The sequence below is a fragment of the Mytilus galloprovincialis genome, chromosome 4 (assembly GCF_965363235.1).
Source record: "Mytilus galloprovincialis chromosome 4, xbMytGall1.hap1.1, whole genome shotgun sequence".
NCBI classification, from domain to species: domain Eukaryota; kingdom Metazoa; phylum Mollusca; class Bivalvia; order Mytilida; family Mytilidae; genus Mytilus; species Mytilus galloprovincialis.
In genome coordinates, this window is record NC_134841.1 from 9,564,341 (window position 1) to 9,584,034 (window position 19,694).

At 31.3% G+C, this 19,694-nt stretch overlaps 1 protein-coding gene across 4 annotated transcripts in view; it reads right to left on the reverse strand.

Moving 5' to 3' along the window:
* LOC143071311 (procollagen C-endopeptidase enhancer 2-like) overlaps positions 1-19,386 on the reverse strand; it is a 30,239-nt gene extending 10,853 nt beyond the window's left edge. The window contains exons 1-9 of one of the 4 annotated variants that reach the window (XM_076245548.1): positions 19,356-19,386; positions 12,890-12,977; positions 9,741-9,849; positions 9,033-9,142; positions 6,587-6,745; positions 5,922-6,012; positions 4,903-5,021; positions 4,057-4,275; positions 3,092-3,844 (exon numbers count right to left, since the gene is read on the reverse strand). In XM_076245548.1, coding sequence (XP_076101663.1) covers positions 3,576-3,844; positions 4,057-4,275; positions 4,903-5,021; positions 5,922-6,012; positions 6,587-6,745; positions 9,033-9,142; positions 9,741-9,849; positions 12,890-12,968 — 1,155 coding nt within the window. In that variant the 5' untranslated portion in view covers positions 12,969-12,977; positions 19,356-19,386 and the 3' untranslated portion in view covers positions 3,092-3,575. Of the gene's footprint in view, positions 1-3,091; positions 3,845-4,056; positions 4,276-4,902; positions 5,022-5,921; positions 6,013-6,586; positions 6,746-9,032; positions 9,143-9,740; positions 9,850-12,889; positions 12,978-13,184; positions 13,338-18,864; positions 19,216-19,355 lie in introns of those variants that run through there. The other 3 variants (XM_076245547.1, XM_076245546.1, XM_076245549.1) reach the window with 3 other exon arrangements.
* Between the last annotated feature and the right edge of the window lie 308 nt (positions 19,387-19,694).

Genomic DNA, 19,694 nt, shown 5'->3' on the forward strand with positions numbered 1-19,694 from the left:
AGGGGACATAAAGTTGGAACTTGGACCCCCCCTTTTTTCAAATAGCCGGATCCGCCACTGAAAATGATTGATTTTGTTTGTAGCCTAACTCCAGGGGCAAATGTTTCAATCATGTTCAGATCGAGTATATTTTTCTGAAGTTCCAGACTCTCAGATATCATTTATAATCGTTATGGATAAGTCTGGCTAAATTGACGAGATGGTGCAAAAGTACATAGTTTTTTTCTACAACACTTTTTTCATTAATATCCCATAATTCATCCACTGTACAATTTTCGTTTGAACATTTGTCAAACGTGACAGAATCTTAAATCATGAATGTAAATCCAAGGCAAACAAGGTAAATTACGATTAAAATTCCATGAATTAAATGCAGTTATATTTAGGAAGAGACTGTTAAAAACGGGAAACGAAGAAACGTAAACAATGATGTTTATCATTCAATCTTATAAAAATATTTCTCTGATGAGTTAGATAACCTTTCTATCCACTTCGATATTTGTACATTTAACGTTTGATCAGTAAAAAATATAAAAAATCTGCTATTATATAGTAAAGTTATTGGAAATGATTTTTTTCTTATAAATTCTAAAGTGCCACCCCTCTGTAAATTACTGTTCCTAAACAAAAACATTTTAAATAAAACAATTTGTGAATCCATAATTTACTCCGGTGTCTGGAGGTGGTTCTATATAGGACGGAATTACTACAAGACAAGACAAGTGCCCTTACTGCAGTGACGTCATTTAGAACTGTTCTACAGTCCTGACTGATTTGGACAGTTCTATCTAGAACAGTTTTAGACAGTTCTACACTAGAACTGATCATGACAGTTCTACCTAGAACTGATTTAGTCAGTTCTACCTAGAACTGATTCTGACAGTTCTACTTAGAACAGTTCTAGGGTAGAACTGTTCTAGGACAGGTTAGAACAGTTCTATGACAGATTATTCTGACAGTTCTAATGAGAGGTTAAAAGTGATCTCCACTGTAGCTAGATAATACAATTAATTATCTAATTACTACCACAATTTGATATTAATAAGTATTGTAATTTTCATTGTTATTAATAAATGTAATATCAGTATTAAATCTAAACTTGAATCAATCCTAATTCTATCTTCTTTTGTGGAAAATTTTTACATGATCAAATGTGACGTCACTTTGGGTGTTTTTTAGAAATTCAAATGTGACGTCACTTTGTGCGTTTAGGCTTCGGCTAACTCGGCTGTGTATTTTTATGTGCTGGATTAGGTTGTTTTACGTAATTTATCCGTTTTTATTCTATAGTTAGTCACCAGTTCGGTTTTATCATGTATATCTATTATATAGTCATTTTATAATAGTTGCTGTTTGCAAACGCATGAATTATTCTAAATAATAAGGATGTTCTTATCCCAGACAGAAAACGCTGGCCGTATTGGGTACAACTTTTTGTAACTTTTGGTCCTCAGTGCTATACTTGTTTTGGCTTTCGAACTTTTTTCATTTTTAGTCTTGTGTCTGGTGTATTATAGTTATCAAAGGTACCAGGATTATAATTTAGTACGCCAGACGCGCGTTTCGTCTACATAAGACTCATCAGTCACGCTCAAATCAAAATATTTATAAAGCCAAACAAGTAAAAAGTTTTAAGCCTAGTACCTTTTGTTAACTCTTATTCGTGTGTTTCTCTGTCCTATATGTTCTCCCATTTATTTGTATTGTAGTCCTGTCATGTAATGTTGTCATGTTAATGGTATTTTTAGCATTGCCATAAAAGCGGGTGGTTTTACATGGCACCAAACCAGGTTCAACCCACCATTTTTTTCTTAAAATGTCCTGTACCAAGTCAGGAAAATAGCCATTGTTATATTATAGTTCATTTCTGTGTGTGTTACATTTTAATGTTGTGTTTCTGTTGTGTCGTTGTTTTCCTCTTATATTTGATGCGTTTCCCTCAGTTTTAATTTGTAACCCGGATTTGTTGTTTTTTCTCAATCGATTTATGAATTTCGAACAGCGGTATACTACTGTTGCCTTTATGAGTCTTTTGTAGACGAAATGCGTCTGACGCGAATACGAAATTCTAATCCTGGTGTCTATAATGAGTTTATTTACAGGAAATGTAATCAGTGAGACAAGATTATTTTAACAAATAATTAGTCAACATGATTTTAATCGTCTGACATCTTAGTGTAGTGGAGTTGTTACCTTTTAATGATGAATTTTACAAAGTTGTTTTTCTATTTTATCTACTTTACAGTAACTATATTAACTATCATAAATAGGTAGAAACTTAAATAAGCGAAATGGATCAGCAATATGTGATAAACACATAAGTCAGATCAATAAGGTTGAAATCGTCATTCGACTTCTTATTGCTTTTTGATGACGATTCTTACCAATTATTTACGCTTTTGCCTGCTATCGTGAAATCTAAACGTGTAAAGGGTAATTACACACTTAAATATAAAAAAAAAATTATCATCAAGACAAGATATACAAATAAGTCAAATTTTGCGAAAATGTTTAAAAGACTCTTCACAGGAGTGATTGTCATGAGAGGAAAATTTATTTACCTCTTTTGGTGATTTGGGCAAAAAAAAAAGAAGGAAGAGATAATTTATGAACGGAAAAAATATCCATCCATACAAGAACCGTATAAACGAGATTTTTGTCATGAATTCTATTCTTGTCCTGATGTTGTGAAATATTCATTGTAAAAGATGCACATACAGCTAGGTGATCGACACATGTCTCTAGTTTGTTTTGATCTGTCTGTTGATACATTAAGTAGTAATTCAAGAATTATGATATGTATATATATAATTGGTTTTAGTATCATTATTTTATTTCGGGGATTAAAGGCATGTCAACAGCGTGAACATTAATGTTTTTCTGCAATGCAATCGTGTATCGGAAAAACGAGATGAAATAATCTGGAAAACCACGTTTAATGAAAACAAGGCGGCATATACCAAAACACATTAGCCGAAGACAGACTGAAAACGCCATGACCAAAATATAAAAACGAACACAGATCATAACTATAACAGTTTTCAAAATACAAATCCGAAGATTTCGCTTCTAATCCAATTCTTACAAGATATTATAGTATAAAAACTCTTTAATAAAAAACTTTAAAAAATTTACAATGTACATAAATAAATAAATAGCAATTGATATAACAACACATATAAAAATACCAAAAAATGACAATTCAATACGGTACAAATAATACACGTAATACATCAGCAGTATATTGAGTAAAATAATTACCAAATATTAGTTTCCAAATCATTTAACAAAACATTAACGATGTATACTATCGTCTTAGATTGTTTTAAAATTTGCTATAAAACGTGTTGCAAGATTCAAAAAGCAATTCGCCAGATTGTACAGAGTACGGTCACATCTTCTATTCTTATGTTAAATATGACATTTATGTTTTTAATCGTCTGGAATGTACAGTCGGACGAGTGGTTTCTAACAAAATTACATCACATATCTCAATATTTTGCAAAAACAAGAGTATGATTGCGCGTTATATTAAATCAAATGCCTTTGATTTTTTTAAGAGGAGAGTCGTAAAGCTACCAAGCAGCTATTCTTCTGGGAACACCATTTGTTACCGCCTTGTTATTCATTATTGCTGGTTTAGTATGAGTATTGATATTATATCTACTGATTGTCTGAATTGTTGGTTTTGATTGTACAGATTTGATTGGAGTTGTTGAAATAGTCTTTTCTAAAGGCACTCTAAGTTTCATCACAATGCATACTGTTGTTATTATAGTGAACGATATAAGTCCTAGAGATCCAAACACTAGACCTAATAATATTTCGGCAGTAATTATAAAATCTGAAAGAAACAAAACACAGGCAATTAGACAATTGCTCGTGCAAAAAATAAAATGCAAATAAACTTAAAAATAAAAAAAAATATGGTTGAAATAAGAAAACATTATGCAGCCCGAGTTTGTTTTGGCAACTCATATTCAAAAATTTAAGTTTGAATGATCTCTCTTTGTTCACTCATTTCAGTTGACTTATACAAATTAAGATAGTACTAACCGTTTGAATTACTCTGTGTTGTATTTGATGACCGCATTGTAGTGGTAGTAGGATTAGGTATCCCTCTATACCTCAACAGAAATCCTCGTCTATTGACAGAACTATCACTTTCAAATGCTACAACAACTGAAGTACTATTAGATGTATAGTTGTAAGGTGTTGTATCGGGATATTCATCACATACAACTGACATTCGGTTATAATCACATCGATGTTCGCCTGAAATGAAATATATTTGATTAAACTTTCACATTCAAAGCTTTTAAAGTAAGAGTAACATATCGCAAACTTTATTAATTAGGGACTGTACGGTGTAGATGATGAGTGTGAAGTAGAAATGTGTGCATTGGAGACAAATATGAAGTTCAGTTGTTCGAGCCCAATATTGAAACAAGAAGAAAAGCTGTGATCGCCAAGGCCCGCCGAATCTAGCTTATCTTGTGTTTCGTAGCAAATACAAATGAATCATATATTTTCCTACTATGAATATATATATCGTGTAGATCCTTCAATTTAAGAACGATGCTGTATGTTGGTTTTTTTAAAATTCTAAACCGTTGTCTTTGTTTCTTTTAACAGAAATCGGCATGACTAAAACGCGGACCGCGATGAGGAAACACAATGTTACCTAAACAGTATTTTTACCGTTCCTTCAACATAATAGCAAAATACGAAGAGACATATTTTAGAAATCATATTTTGTAAACATGTTATAGGTATAATAGATGCCCGATGTCAGGGTAAAGCGTAATGCATGTACGTACTATGTGGGGTTTATCACCGTTTAATTGTGTACGTGATATTTTTTGAATACATTATTAATTATAACAGTTATATAAAACCTACCATCGTATATTTGATATTTGTCATAATCACATGACGTTCCATCTTCAATATCTCCAAGTATAACATTGATTTCTATTGCACCAAATTCGTATAACAAATTCCATCGACAGTTGCTGGAACTAAAACAAAAAACGTAGACCGTGTACATTCATAGTCTTATATAATTAATCCTGTCTTTTTGAATGCAATTGAAAGTTAAAAGAGAGGTGAAAGAAACCGACTAAAATCACGAATATATACTGATAATGCCATGGTGAAAAAGGAAAGGACACAAACACAAAAAACAACATATATGAAAAATAATGTTAAAACAGACATGAATTATTATTAACCTTGAAAAGCACTTCGATAATATCGGTATAAATAAATAACCTAACAAGAATGTGTCCATAGTACACGGATGTCCAACTAGCACTATCATTTTCTATGTTCAGTGGACCATGAAATTGGAATAAACACTCTAATTTAGATTTAAAATTAAAAAATCATATCATAGGGAACATGTGTACTAAATTTTGAGTTGATTGGACTTCACTTCATTAACACTACCTTGACCAAAAACTTTAACCTGAAGCGGGTCAAACGGACCGAACAACGGATGAACGGACGAACAGACAAAAGACAAACAGATGAACGAATGAACAAACGAACGCACGGACAAACAGATGGACGATCAAACGGACGCGCAGACCAGAAAACATCATGCTCCTCAGGTCTCTACTATCGTAGGTTGGGCATAATTAAAATGCACAGGTATTTTGTTGCGTGTTGCGGTCTTTATTCAACAGCACTATAAAGTTTGGCTATAATTTGCGATTCATAGAATAAAGACTATTTTTCATTAGCATGCGTGGAACACTGTCTAGCTCTTCTTGAAAACAAACCACGTATAGGAAAGAATGGAATAACCAAAATTTAATTTCAATTTATTTTGCTTTTTTTTTATATATATAAAAGAACATATAATTACACTTATGATCAATTGAGTAAATTCTTAACCATCTATTAAAAATACTAACCTTGGATATTTTTCTGGAAAACTAGGACTAGATAAAAACTGAAAATTTTCAGTTAAGATTATATCTTCTCGGTTTTGACAACCTTTTCCCGCTGAAATTATGTAATACAATTATAACATAGCAGCTATGATAGGTAATAGTGAATTTTTAGAAAACATAACCTTTTCATGTACAAAATTTACTATACGAACACTCCAATCATTTATCCAGAATAACTATGTTTGTCATAATATTGCAAACTTGTAATCTAGGAATATGAATATTTGATAAAGTCTGATTACTCTAGATATATATATTCTATGGTGTAAAAACAACTTAAAACATTCTATTCCTGAAATTTTTGGATATCATTTTATTCGAAATGTATTTAGTATTATTTTTTTATGTAAAAGAGATAAACGCAGAACTCTGTAACACAACTCAATCTTCGAACACTATCAAGAATGGAAAAAAACCCTAATATTACAAAACTATTCCTCAACATGTTCATGTCATAGGCTGATTAATTTATAACAAAGTTTCTGTTGAAAGTAAAAGCTTTTAAAAGTAAAAGCTTTCAAAAACAGTACTTATCATTCAGCACAGGATACGCATTTCGACAATCAATACATATCTTCAAGCTCAGTGATGCTGGAAGATAAAAAAAAGGTGTAATGTGTCTTTACCATAATTTTTAGCAGCTAAATATTCTAATTTGAAACCAGATTTAACTGTAGATGAATCTGTGTGCATCTCTACACGTAAATAACGTTGTGTTGTGGAATAATGAACAGGTGATGATGGTGCACCACACGATGAAAATAACGTGGAAGTTTGGTCCGCAGCTGTAAATAGAAAGAAGTATAATAGTTTTCATAGCAGGAGAATATAATTTCAATTTCTTGATTAATTGACATTAAACGCCTCTTTCAACTCTGTTGGATGTTGGATATTTCTAGGCGGCAAGTTTTTATTGTTGGAGTAAGCTGGAATGCACGGAGAGAACCACCGACAGTTTGTAGGAAACATGACAAAATGAATCCGAATCAATAACGATTGGAGTATCTCATAACCCCACTGTTGACAGGCTAGTAGTACGGTTTTGTACAGTGATTAAATTACTTGAACCATTCACCACTGAGGCTCTCAAATACATTATTTTGAACAGTTTTCATTCGAACATACTTTGTCATCTGATAAAAATGGTTTTCTGCACTCAACATTTGCAGTTTCTTATTCGGTCATGAACTGTAATTTCTTTAAAAATTTTCAGTTTTTAAAATAAAAATATATTTTCTACTCATGCACTGCAGTTTGAATAGCTCCTTTGTTCTAATATTTGTAAAAGGAATGGTTTTAATTTTAACCGTAATTAATAAACGCAGATATTAATTTACTTGACCTAGCAGATTAACTACTCAAAACTCTTGTATTTATGTCACTACAGTCTTCAAATATTGAAACACTTTTAGAATGCACAATAATCTATAAAATTCTATAAAATATCAAAATTCTTAAATGCAACACGGAACTCTCAATTATCAAATCCGAAATTATGTAAAGCTATGTAGAATTGTTTATAAGATATATAGAAATATCAATTGTGTTCAAACGCATGAACATTTATATTAAGCATTGAAACTGACAACCCTGGTCAATTAAGATGGGAGTACCACATGCGGGGCTCGAACTCACAATCTCAGTATTGACAGGCTAGTGTAACAGTTTTGTACAGTGGAATATCTACATAGTGTCATGTAACATACTAATGAACAAATATAAATTGCATTTATATTTATTGCATAATTGCATAATTTTTCTGTTTGTGCGTAATAAAAGAGACAAAAATATAACCTAAATGTTGATTGTATGAAATGGTTGGAAACAAATGACACAGTTATAATACCTGTATATGTACAGAATTTATTTGTTAAGCGAGTACAATAAATACGGTTATTACAGTAACTTAAATATATGACATGAATACCGATTGTCCAATTCTCATTGAACTTTTGTAGTTAAAATCTATACCATCATTTAAATCTTGATGCAATTATAAATATGAATGTTCAAACAAACAGTTCGTACTTAAAGTCACGCTTGTCATGAAAAGAGAGGAATAATTTACAGGGTATATAATTGTTTTGGATGGAGTCATGTACCCTCAGTTTTTTCAAATAAATTGGGTTAACGACAATGGTAACATCCCCTTTGATTTCAACTTTAACCTGATGTTCATCTAGAACTTTAGAGGTCAGTCAAAAGGTGCCTTTCTTACAAATGTAGACACCAACCTTATACATTATACGTAATAGTACGCTTGATTTATCGTTTCAATACTTGTGTTATTTTATTTTGTAATTATGGCGAATAGAACAAAACCACGAGTATCCACCATGTAAAATTTAATTTGACTGTCCCCGCAATTATCGACAGAAAAGATATATATAACGCGTACATTTTAAACCTTTTCAAATTAAATTGTATATCTTTAAACATTTGTTAAAATATAAATATTTTGTTTAAAACTTATGTCAGTTCGGGAATTGGACGTAGAGGGCCCAGGCGTAAATAAAATGTTTCTCATCCACAATTTATTTGAGTTTTATGCTTGGGGTATCTCCACTTTTTTTGGTCAGATTTACGCCCTTTTCAAAAATCATGGATTCGCCCCAGCTTAACATTTCTGTTTAGATAATCATATTATATTATATATATAAAATTGAGAAAGGAAATGGGGAATGTGTCAAAGCGACAACAACCCGAACATAGAGCAGACAACAGCCGAAGACCACCAATGGGTCTTCAATGTAGCGAGAAACTACCGCACCCGTAGCTGTCCTTCAGCTGGCCACTTAAAAAAATATGTATACTAGTACAGTGATAATGGACGTCATACTAAACTCCGAATTATACACAAGAAACTAAAATTAAAAATCATACAAGACTAACAAAGGCCAGAGGCTCCTGACTTGGGACAGAAGCAAAATTGCGGTGGTGTTAAACATGTTTATGAGATCTCAACCCTCCCCTATACCTCTATCCAATGTAGAAAAGTAAACGCATAACAATACGCACATTAAAATTTAGTTCAAGAGAAGTCCGAGTCCGATGTCAGAAGATATAACCTACCATTGTATAGTGCTATAGTATCGCCAGGACAAGATATGTCATATGTAAGAAATATCAATAACTGTAAATCGTCAGATCCGGAATCTATTATCCACCAACATTCCATATCACTAAAATAAATTTGGAACGTCTTTTAATATCAAATAAGATGGTGAAATATTGAGAATCTCAAAGTGTTCGAATTAAAAGTGGAACATGACTATTATAACTACACAGTTTCTTCAAATATGTATTTATAAAATTTGTATCATAGTACTTTTACATCTTCCATTTTTGTATTATAGTATTCATAAAAATGTACGATAATAGCCTTAACTTTATATTACAATATTAAAGATAACCATCTGTGTAGAATTTTACACGATAAAAAATTGGATGTTCCATAAAATAGTTGATAATGTATATTGTACATGAGGCAGTTACATTATATTTATGCCCGAATAAATTGCCCGATCCATCAATTGTTGCATTTTCCCATAAAAAAAACACCAAGCCAACTTGGGCCGTTTAAAAATAAAAACAAAATTTAAAAGTCGCCTATAACCTGTTTCCCTTCTGTGTGCTATTTCCCAGCTGTTTGGAAATATTAAGGAAGTTTAGTTGATATGTCGTCTGTTTAGCTGCATTTATAATATAATGTACAATATAAGCATGATTGTGTGTTAATAATTTGAATGTTTTATACTAGTACTTGATATTGATATTTACTTTTCGTATGTTCCAGATCCACCATTATATCCCGGTGAAGTCAGAGATATCATTTCTGTTGTGCTGGCAGTAAAATTTCGTTCAACAGCACTACAGGTCTGTCCCTCAACTGAAACAGAAAATTAAAACACTTGAACTTTTCTTTATACTTGCATTTTTTGATAGTTTAAGGTGGTACCTAACACTACAGGGAGATAACTCTGTAAAGTCAGCTAAACGTTTTAATAACGTTGTGTTGTAAAAGGAATATTTTAAAGCTTCTCTATGATCAAAATTGATGTTTGTCAAACTGTTATATAACCAGTGTAATTTTTCTGTCAAAACAGTTGGTTCAAAATTTTTAAAATTTTTATATTTTTGTTAAAGGGTCAAAGTAGATAATTTGAAAAATTTTTATGAAAATTAAACGAGCCAAATTAATTTTAGTGAAAGTGTTGGGTACCACCTTAAATGAAAAAAAAAAAATAAAAATAAAAAAATTTCGAGAGCAGGTAGTTTCTTATTTAAGAGTTATTTCCTTCTCTTTCTTTTTTTTTTAACATCTTTGGGTTCGGGCACTAAAGCACACTTCAACTGCCTGATAATCGCTTTCTGCATATTGTAAATTTCTTTAAGCCTTACTTTTTATACTTCACAAGATCTAGTTTTGATCTCTCATCAGACTTGTTTGTATCACACGGTCTTTTTTCCAACTACTGATTTAAATCAGTAATAACACACTTTAAACAAAAATGTTTTCCTTTTGACAGCTATGCCGTGTTCACATTGACCTAAACTCGGTGCTGTGTTATTGTAAGTCACACTTAGACTAAACACAGTAAAAACAGACTGGTTGTCCACCGTACAAAATGATTTACTGTCTATGCAAAGCATGAGATGTTGAGTGTGATATATAGCCGTTTTAACAAATGTGTAAAAAATATATGATCAGTGGTTTGCTTAGCAAAAATATCAAAATAAGATATACATAAAAAATTTTAAATGACTCCAAGAATACACGAATAACACACACACGATTTTGCTTTTTCGTGAGCTCTTCAATTTGTTTAAGGAATGACTGTAATATTTTTTCTGTCTATGAAGAAATAACATAAAAAATTTGGTGCACACTGAATAACGTGCGTAGCGGGTTATTTAACAGTGTTCACCACATTTTTTATGTTATTTCGAATAGACAAAAAATATTGCAGTCATTTCTTATAATTTAATTCTTAATTCCATTTTAAACCGTAGAAAACCATAAAAAAACGTTGATTACGTCACGGTCACATGACTAAATTATGTCTATGGGCTCATAACAAAATAACGTCAGCCAATCAGAAGACGCGTTACATCCAAAATTAAATTATATGAAAATGTGACTCCTTCCTTCGGGAAACAACTCGTACAAATGGTTATATAGATATAGACTACGCGATATGTTGTTTACTTACAGTTGTATGTCGAACAGTAATATTTAGTAGTTAAGGTTTGTGTCTTTTGGTCTCTTGTGGTGAGTTGTCTCATTACTGCGCATTTTACCACTTGTTCTTATTTATAAATCATCAAAAAAATTCAAATAAAGTTTTGAACTTGATCGTGATTTTGTCTAGGGATCAGAGTTGTCTCATTGTCATTCATACCACATCTTCTTATCTTCCTATTGTAATGCAATGCTTTCTATGAGAAGAATTTTGTTTGAATAAGGTAACATAAAAAAGAAGATCATTCAAAATGTTTTTGGCCAACAGAATACACATTTCTCGTTCCACATATCTTAATGTTTTATTTTAACAAGTATAATACAGCTAAATATGTGCATGGCATCTATAATATTATCTGAGTAATTATAAATAAATGCAACAGTAGTAATCATCGCAATACAAACTAAAACCGAGTGAAACACATCAACTATAAGAGAAATGCACAAAGTGTGTGTCTGTAACAGGAATGAATCTACGCAACAAATTGCAACGTCACAGGTTAATTTTTAGAACTTGGATAGAAATCCAGATTAGTTTTCTAATTATGTTATTTGATGTATTTTATGACAAGTGAAACAATAGTATTATAGAATTGTTTTAGTTATAGGGATAGAATTCCTTCAAATCAATACAAATAAAACATCGCAACTACATACAAATGAACGGCGAATAGACAAATACCGAGACACGTCCAATAACCAAGATGCAAATTCACACTCAGTAAAACAGTATACTCAAATAATTCTGTGCCCTCTAGCTAAGCGGCCTTTCAGCTTTTGCATGATTTTTGTGGTAAGCTGCCCAACTATAATAGTACTTATAATAAACATACTTTATTGTTCAAAAAGGACAAATGGATTAGACACAAGTTTGTTTGGTTTTTTTTTTGGGGGGGGGGGGTGATAAAAAGTACTATGCGTCGTTCTGTTTACATGTATTTTTATGTCGTTCACGTATGGCAATATCTGTCATGTTTTTTTTACACTGTAGTTATGAATTCGTTTTGGCATAAAAAAACACGGTTTTCAATACAACAACTTCTTTAGTACCAATATCATTTGTGTGTTGAACGTCATTTTTCAACATACATATCTATACTTTTTGGTTAAAACAGATTCATTTGTACTATTTCAGATAGTGATGTCAATTATAGAAAGGAAATACATGTACCACCATCAAAAGCGTGTAATGTATCGTCTATATCCTGATCCTGTTCGTTATAAAGTTCAAGGGTTAATGACCTGATTCTTTTATTTACTTAAGAAGTTCCGAGATATACTATAATTACATATTTATTTTATCAGGGTTTTGTAGAAAATAGCTACAAGTTATATTTCCAACAAAAATAATCTTAGTACTATTCTCTAATAATTTAATAGTAGCAATACTAATATGCTCCAGTGACAAAGGAAAGTAATGATTTTAACTGAAACATTTTGTTTATCTATTTATATCTTCCCTAATTTTTTCCTGAATTTAAGGCATTAAATCACGATGTATTTTAAAAAAGATAGCGGTATAGTTGCCAATGGGAAAAATCACCACCAGATAACAAATGACGTAGAAGCTAACAAATACACGGCCTTTAAAAATGAGCAAAATACATACTGTACAAAAAGTCGACATTTATTCACTATAACACAACACTATCTTACTAAAACATAATACATGTTCTAACGGTCTTACCGAAAATGATGTTCTTCAGTATGTAAGCAATAATGAACTCAGCTATTATTACTGTGTAGTCAGTAAACAATATTCTCATTCTTTAAAGCTGGAAAAAATAATTTGAGAATACTTAAAATAAATTCAAATAAACTTTTGTAGAAATTGACAGCTCTTTTATAACATAAGTATGAAAGTGCATACATAAAATAAATAATTTGAAAATTTTAATATCATAATGCATCTCAGCAATTTTATATATTAATATTTACGTGTGTTAAAGAGTATACAATTTGACTAATTAAAACTGTCTTACCCGTCGTATCTATGTCTAATTCACATCCCAATTAACCGCCATTATATCAGAGTAATTTGACCATTACAATCGGAATAAAATATTCAAATAAATAAATGAAATACGCTCAGGCCTTTTAAATCTATTACCGACAACATATTAAATGTGTTGATCCATAAATGTAGATTTTGTCAATCAAACTTCTGATATATGTGAGAACTATTGATAACGATCAAATCTAAGATAAAAATCTGCAAAACTTTTTCATACACACAACCATCATTGTTAAATATGGTCCGCTGTGTCGCTCATTTAAACACCTGCGTGAATGTACGCCGTTAAGACTGAGCTTGTTTGTGGGACCGTATGAGGTCCATCATGTAATCTATTAGAATCAATCAGAAAATATAATATGCACATTTGATGATTGATTGACCTCGATGAAGAATTGCAATATTAAATAGTTTTCACACATCTCTGAAGTGTTCCAATATATTACCCCATGCAATGCAGAAAATTGAATAATCTGTATTAATATTCAAAGTCGTGTAATAAATATATTTAAAACAATCCGATTTGATTGGAGATTTACTTCAAAGGAAGTAAGGTGTCCATATCTTTTGTTGCTGAATTAAAAATTAAAAGTCGTACAGTTTTGTCCACTGAGACAACAATTTTATGGCATTACTACTGACCTTGCTTAATAGCTTCGACCCGATTCATATTTAAATAATTTTCCTAATTTGTTTGACACCTTTAATTTGTTATGCATTTCAGTCTTCCCCAGTATGTAATGGTATATGCACGTGAATGTATAACTTAAGAAATATGCTATCAGAACCAATAAGACAACTCTCCTCCACAAAATAACGTAGATAGTCAACTGTAGACCCATAATGTTTATATTAAGCTATAAAAGACATAACAATATGTACAACATATCAAACGAAAGAAGCAACGGCCCCAACAACTATAAACAAAAACTATGACTCACAACAACCAACGAAAACAAATGAATTAAAAGCTATCTGACTACTAGAACACACGATCTGTCACCGGGGGAGAAGTGGTGACTTTTAAGGTTGTGTTACCAGTGCCTGACTGAATGGTTTCTTGTTACTGCAACTGTGGAATGCACCTATTCACACAACGTGAGGATGCTCTGAATAGCAATGAAAACTCTGGGACTCTAACACCAACTGTGACACATTAATAGCAAACTCGTTCCTGTAATGCTGTATTGTTAATCACAGTTAACGATCAAACTTAGTAAACAGTTATCAAAGGTACTAGGATTATAATTTAATACGCCAGACGCGCGTTTCGTCTTCACAAGACTCATAAGTGACGCTCAAATAAAAAAAGTTATAACGCCTGGCATGTACAAAAGATCATTCTATATTCCATCCAAATGAAAACCTCAATATCACTCACTGCTACCTTTGATGAAATTTTTGTTTTTTGAAAAGAACATCAAAAACACCAAACGAGTATGTTTTTACACTCCAAACCTATTTGATTTCACTTTCAGTACCACTAACTTCAGATACTTTTAGATAGACGTGTTCTTAATATGCACAAAATATATACATATTTTAGCAAACAACACTTTATAGGATCAATCAAACGTGCAAATATAAGCTCCCCATTACCACAGTTGCAGTCGCATTCAACAGTGAAAAGACAAGTCAATCGATCAGTATGTTTATAGTAGCAATTTGTTTCAATATTTATGTAAAATTTAACTAGATTACGTGATATATTTACTCTATGAGATACTTGTGTTAATGAATGAACCGAAATTGCATCATTTAATCCGGTGAAGGTCATTGACTTATATTAGTGTATCCAAATTGAATGCATTCTAACATAAGAAGTTCTTGTTTGAGGTTTACACAGTCGCTGAGCATTATATGTAGTACTTCATTTAACACAAAATCAAATTTCAATAACCACTCATTTAGAAACAAATTACCTTTGATTGAAAATTTAAAATTTGTACATGCAACTTAAGACTTTACATTCAAACCACTTCTTTGTAGCGTTTTTCGTGGTTTAATATCTGAAGTTAATTATGTATGCATCCTATAATTATTCTAACAATGCTTTCATAATATGGCGACGATTGTGCATGCCCTATTATAATCGTTTTGTGTAGCTGAATGATCAACATTATTTATGATAATATTTTGATGGTCATGCATGCATTGACCTTCAAATTATTGTTCATTCTGCTCTGTTTCACTTTTTACAATACCAACTATTATCTTTTATCTGAATAAAGACGGAAGTCGGGGACGTTTTTAACTGATTGTTCTATATCACGGTTGTGCTGTACGTACCAAATGTTATGTGTTTTAATGTTTGTTACCAATCACTAATGCAGTAAGTATAGATTCCGCTATTTATCTAAATATTCTATTCCCTCAATATGAAACCCAAAAAATTTAATGTACATTTGAAAACATGCGCAAGTACCAAAAGAGTTTCCCCAAATGTAGCTGGGATATCAAACTAAAATTATATCTCTTTCATTTGATTGTAAGACCCTGCTACTGTTGAATTGAATAAAAGGGCTAATATAATTTGATTAGTCATATGCGTTGGGAGAATATATATATTTTGATATTTCTGGTATGAATAAAAGAAATAGGTATGACGTGAATATCAGTTATTGCTAAAGAAAAGCTAAGGAAAAGGTGACCAGTTTTAAAATAAGTTAATAGAGTTTTTTTTATTCCTCTGTACTTGCTCTTCAACTTATTGATTTATTTAGGTTGTTTATTTTTTTTTATTCGAACGTCATTGGTGAGTCTTTTGTAGACGAAACGCGCGTCTTGTAAAAAAAAATTCAATCATTGTACTATGACGAGTTTATATACATATATTTGGCCAATCGCAAGACATTTTGTTATTTAATAAGAGTATGGCTATATTTGCTATGATGTTATATCGGCAATACTTTGATTTGGAACAAAGGTGCATTATAATAACCATGTTTAGCACTGTAGTACGGCAAACAAAACATAAAAGTAGACGAAAAACTACAGTCAACAGAAAAAAAAACCGGAAAAAAATCCACAAACAACTGTGTCCTAAAACACCACATCGAACTCATATCCAGTCAAAAACCACGGAAATACTCACGTACTGTGAATGGATCAACTCCGTCCTTAATAAGGTTCATTTTTAACAACAATTGGTGGATTTGAAATCCGCTTCTTTAAAGGTTTTTTCTTGTCGATTGATTGGTATCTAGTTGAATTATTTTCAGTTAAAATTACTTCTCATGTTTTATCTAAAAAAGAGACGTGGAAAATACCAACTCATGCCGTGAGATCCCGCCAAAATCTGGCAAAAAACGATGAAAATAAAAAAAAAAAAAAAAAAAAAAAAAACAACTCCAAAACTTGATACACAAAACTAAAACTTAACCAACAGAAACCCGATTGAAAGCCAAAGCTCATGAAAACGATATACACAAAATTGGAAATGAGATTCAAAATGTATAGTTTTGTTTTTTTCATTTAGTACAAATCTTCCAAAAAAGTATTAAGTATGAGAAACTTGTACTACTGTATGTATTTCATGCCAAATCAGCTGCGTATTTCTTACTAGACGTACATCTGGAATTATTGATCTTCATATTCCACCTTGTATCATAACTATTGGATTCTTATCGAACAAACCCGAAAGCATTTTCCGGTTACTAAAATCATAGTAGCATTAGCCTTTATTGTTTTTGAAGTTTAAATCGGTTTTGATTGATTTTGATGTTGCTAGACTTCTCGCTTTGTTCTTTTCTTGTTATTGTGCTTTTTCTTTTAATTTTCAATAGCTTTTATATTTGTATGTCTTTTGTTATATGTTTCTGTTATCATTTGTTTATTGTTTTTGGTGAGGTAAGTCCTTGTTTATCCCTTATCATTGATTGAAGCAAGTTGCTCAGATAGTGTACGTCACATTTTTGAAGATATCAAACTTTTAAAACATAAGATAGGTTACATGCAAAGAACAACTTGAAGTTACGTATCCGCTGTGTATAATAAGCCATGTGCAAGCACGGACACTATCTGACATGCATAAACAAAAATGTCTGGTCAATGTATATTAATGAATTTGTTTGGATAACAGACAATATCTTATTTTCTAAATCATGAGTACACAAATTATGTGTCTCAAATCAATAGCGACATTAACAGTTATCAAAGGTACCAGGATTATAATTTAGTACGTCAGACGCGCGTTTCGTCTTCAGAAGACTCATCAGTGACGCTCATATCAAAATATTTATAAAGCCAAACAAGTACAAAGTTGAAGAGCATTGAAGATCCAAAATTCCAAAAAGTTGTGCCAAACTTAAAACTGACAAGAAAATTCACCGACTAGTACATTGTGATGCAGCTTCTATATCCTTAAAGTGACTCATCGACGTGTGAAATCGAGGATAAAGAAAAATAGTTAGATTCTGATGAGTGTTTCTGGGTTCTGTTATTTTGTTGTTTTACTTTTATAGTTGATGTATTTCCCTCGGTTTTGGTTTGTAACCCGGATTTGTTTTCTCTTAATCGATTTATGACTTTTGAACATCGGTAAACTACTATTGTCTTTATTTATTATTATCTATGTCGACGACGAATATAACCGAGACATTAAGATGACTCATAATATCGCTGGTTAAGAAATATCATTCTAAAATGACGGAAAATTCACAAAAAACTAACAGATATCAATTAACATGTCGTACCGAAAACTAAAATTTCCATTATTTTCTGTAAATATCTGTTCTCATATTTTGTGATTTTGGCTGTATTTCTTGTGAGTGAAAATAATACTTTATAAATATCAAGCGTCTGAAGCGCTTTTTCGCATTTACAGTCATCAGAAATGCTCAAAACATACACATTTCCAGGCCAGGAATTTAAAACTAACAAGAAACAGGAAAATTATATTCTTGTAATACTACATGTTTCATTGATTACATTTTATCATATACATGATTGCAACTGTATCTGATTTTCTTTCCCCCTCCAAATAACGAATAATTTCATTGAGAGTTTTGTATGAAAAATATGAGTTTAATTAAACAAAGATATTCAACTTGAAAAAGTCAAAACGAAACTCGGTATGGTCATGATTGATTATGAAAAACATTGATATTTATACAATTACAACATGGCATAGCTAAATTCAAGTAATAAATGAAAACCAAAAAACTCGTTACCTTTACGGTTTAGTTTTTGTTTTGATAAGTTTTGCAATTACACTTGTTGACATTGTAAATCATGATTTTACCAGAAACTCAAAATAAGGAAATGATATCACATTTGATAAAACCGTTTCTTAACTCTCGCTAAATCATTGTTTATCTTTCAAATTCGAACTGATACTTCATCATTAACTATTTCTCGTTGACTTCTACATACCATGCCAGTTAACATTTACTAAATTTACAGTTAATCGGTCAATGTCAACTTAAAAGAGCAAATTATTATAAATTAGTTTCAAGTACATTTATTGTGAAGACATTTATATGAAAAGGAAATAAGCAATTATATGTTAGGTAACAAATTTGACGAATTGTGGAAAAAAAAGTTTTTCAAATTGCTTACTTCAGGAGCAATAAAGATTAACCATGTTGACATTTTGTTAAAAACTAAAATGTGTTCTTATAAGACAATAAATAGATTTACTATCTTACCTTAAGAGAGAACATACATCATTTTCAGTCTTCGCCTTTATAGAATGTTACACGCAATTATTTTTGTCAATATGTAATTTCATTTTTTAACAACTGTCGCTTGCAATGTATATTCTATTCGAGTCACAATAAATATTGAAAGAGGTTCCTTATAACTAAAGCGATATGAGAAAACACCCGTGTCCACTTACAACGAATGTGTCATATACAAAGTCAACTTCGCCCAATGTAAGAAAATAATATTAGTGCCGATTTAAAACACAGTGTTTATATGTACTATTTTAACATTGCCTATTATCGCGACATCCTCTCCGTTAAGTAGTTAAGCTTCAATTAAGATAACAGTTTAAACGAATTTGAAACCAGACTTATTGAATGCTACCATAAATTCATCTATAACGACAAAGCCCATTACATCCTTTTTGTACAACGTCTGTGGTCTATTATAATTGCTTACAGAATACTATCAGTCGATATAATCTATTGCTTACCTTCCACAAAATCAACTGTCAATTATCTCCATGTATAGTACCCATACTTTTGTCAGGTTATATTGTTAAAGCGTATTATATACCATTAAATTTACTTCATAACACCTGGTTGGTAGGGTTATGCCTCAATGCGTACTTCAACATCACATTATTTCTACTAAATTAAATTTTCTTCCCATCTATTTCACAACTGTCATATATACATTTGATGTCTTTATCGTTTTTTTGGTTATATTTGCATAAGCGATGCACCTTTTAACTTTTTTGGCAGAATTTTTGAAAGATATATTGGATTACTAATGGTTGTATCAGTGTATACCATTCTCAATGTGATAATGG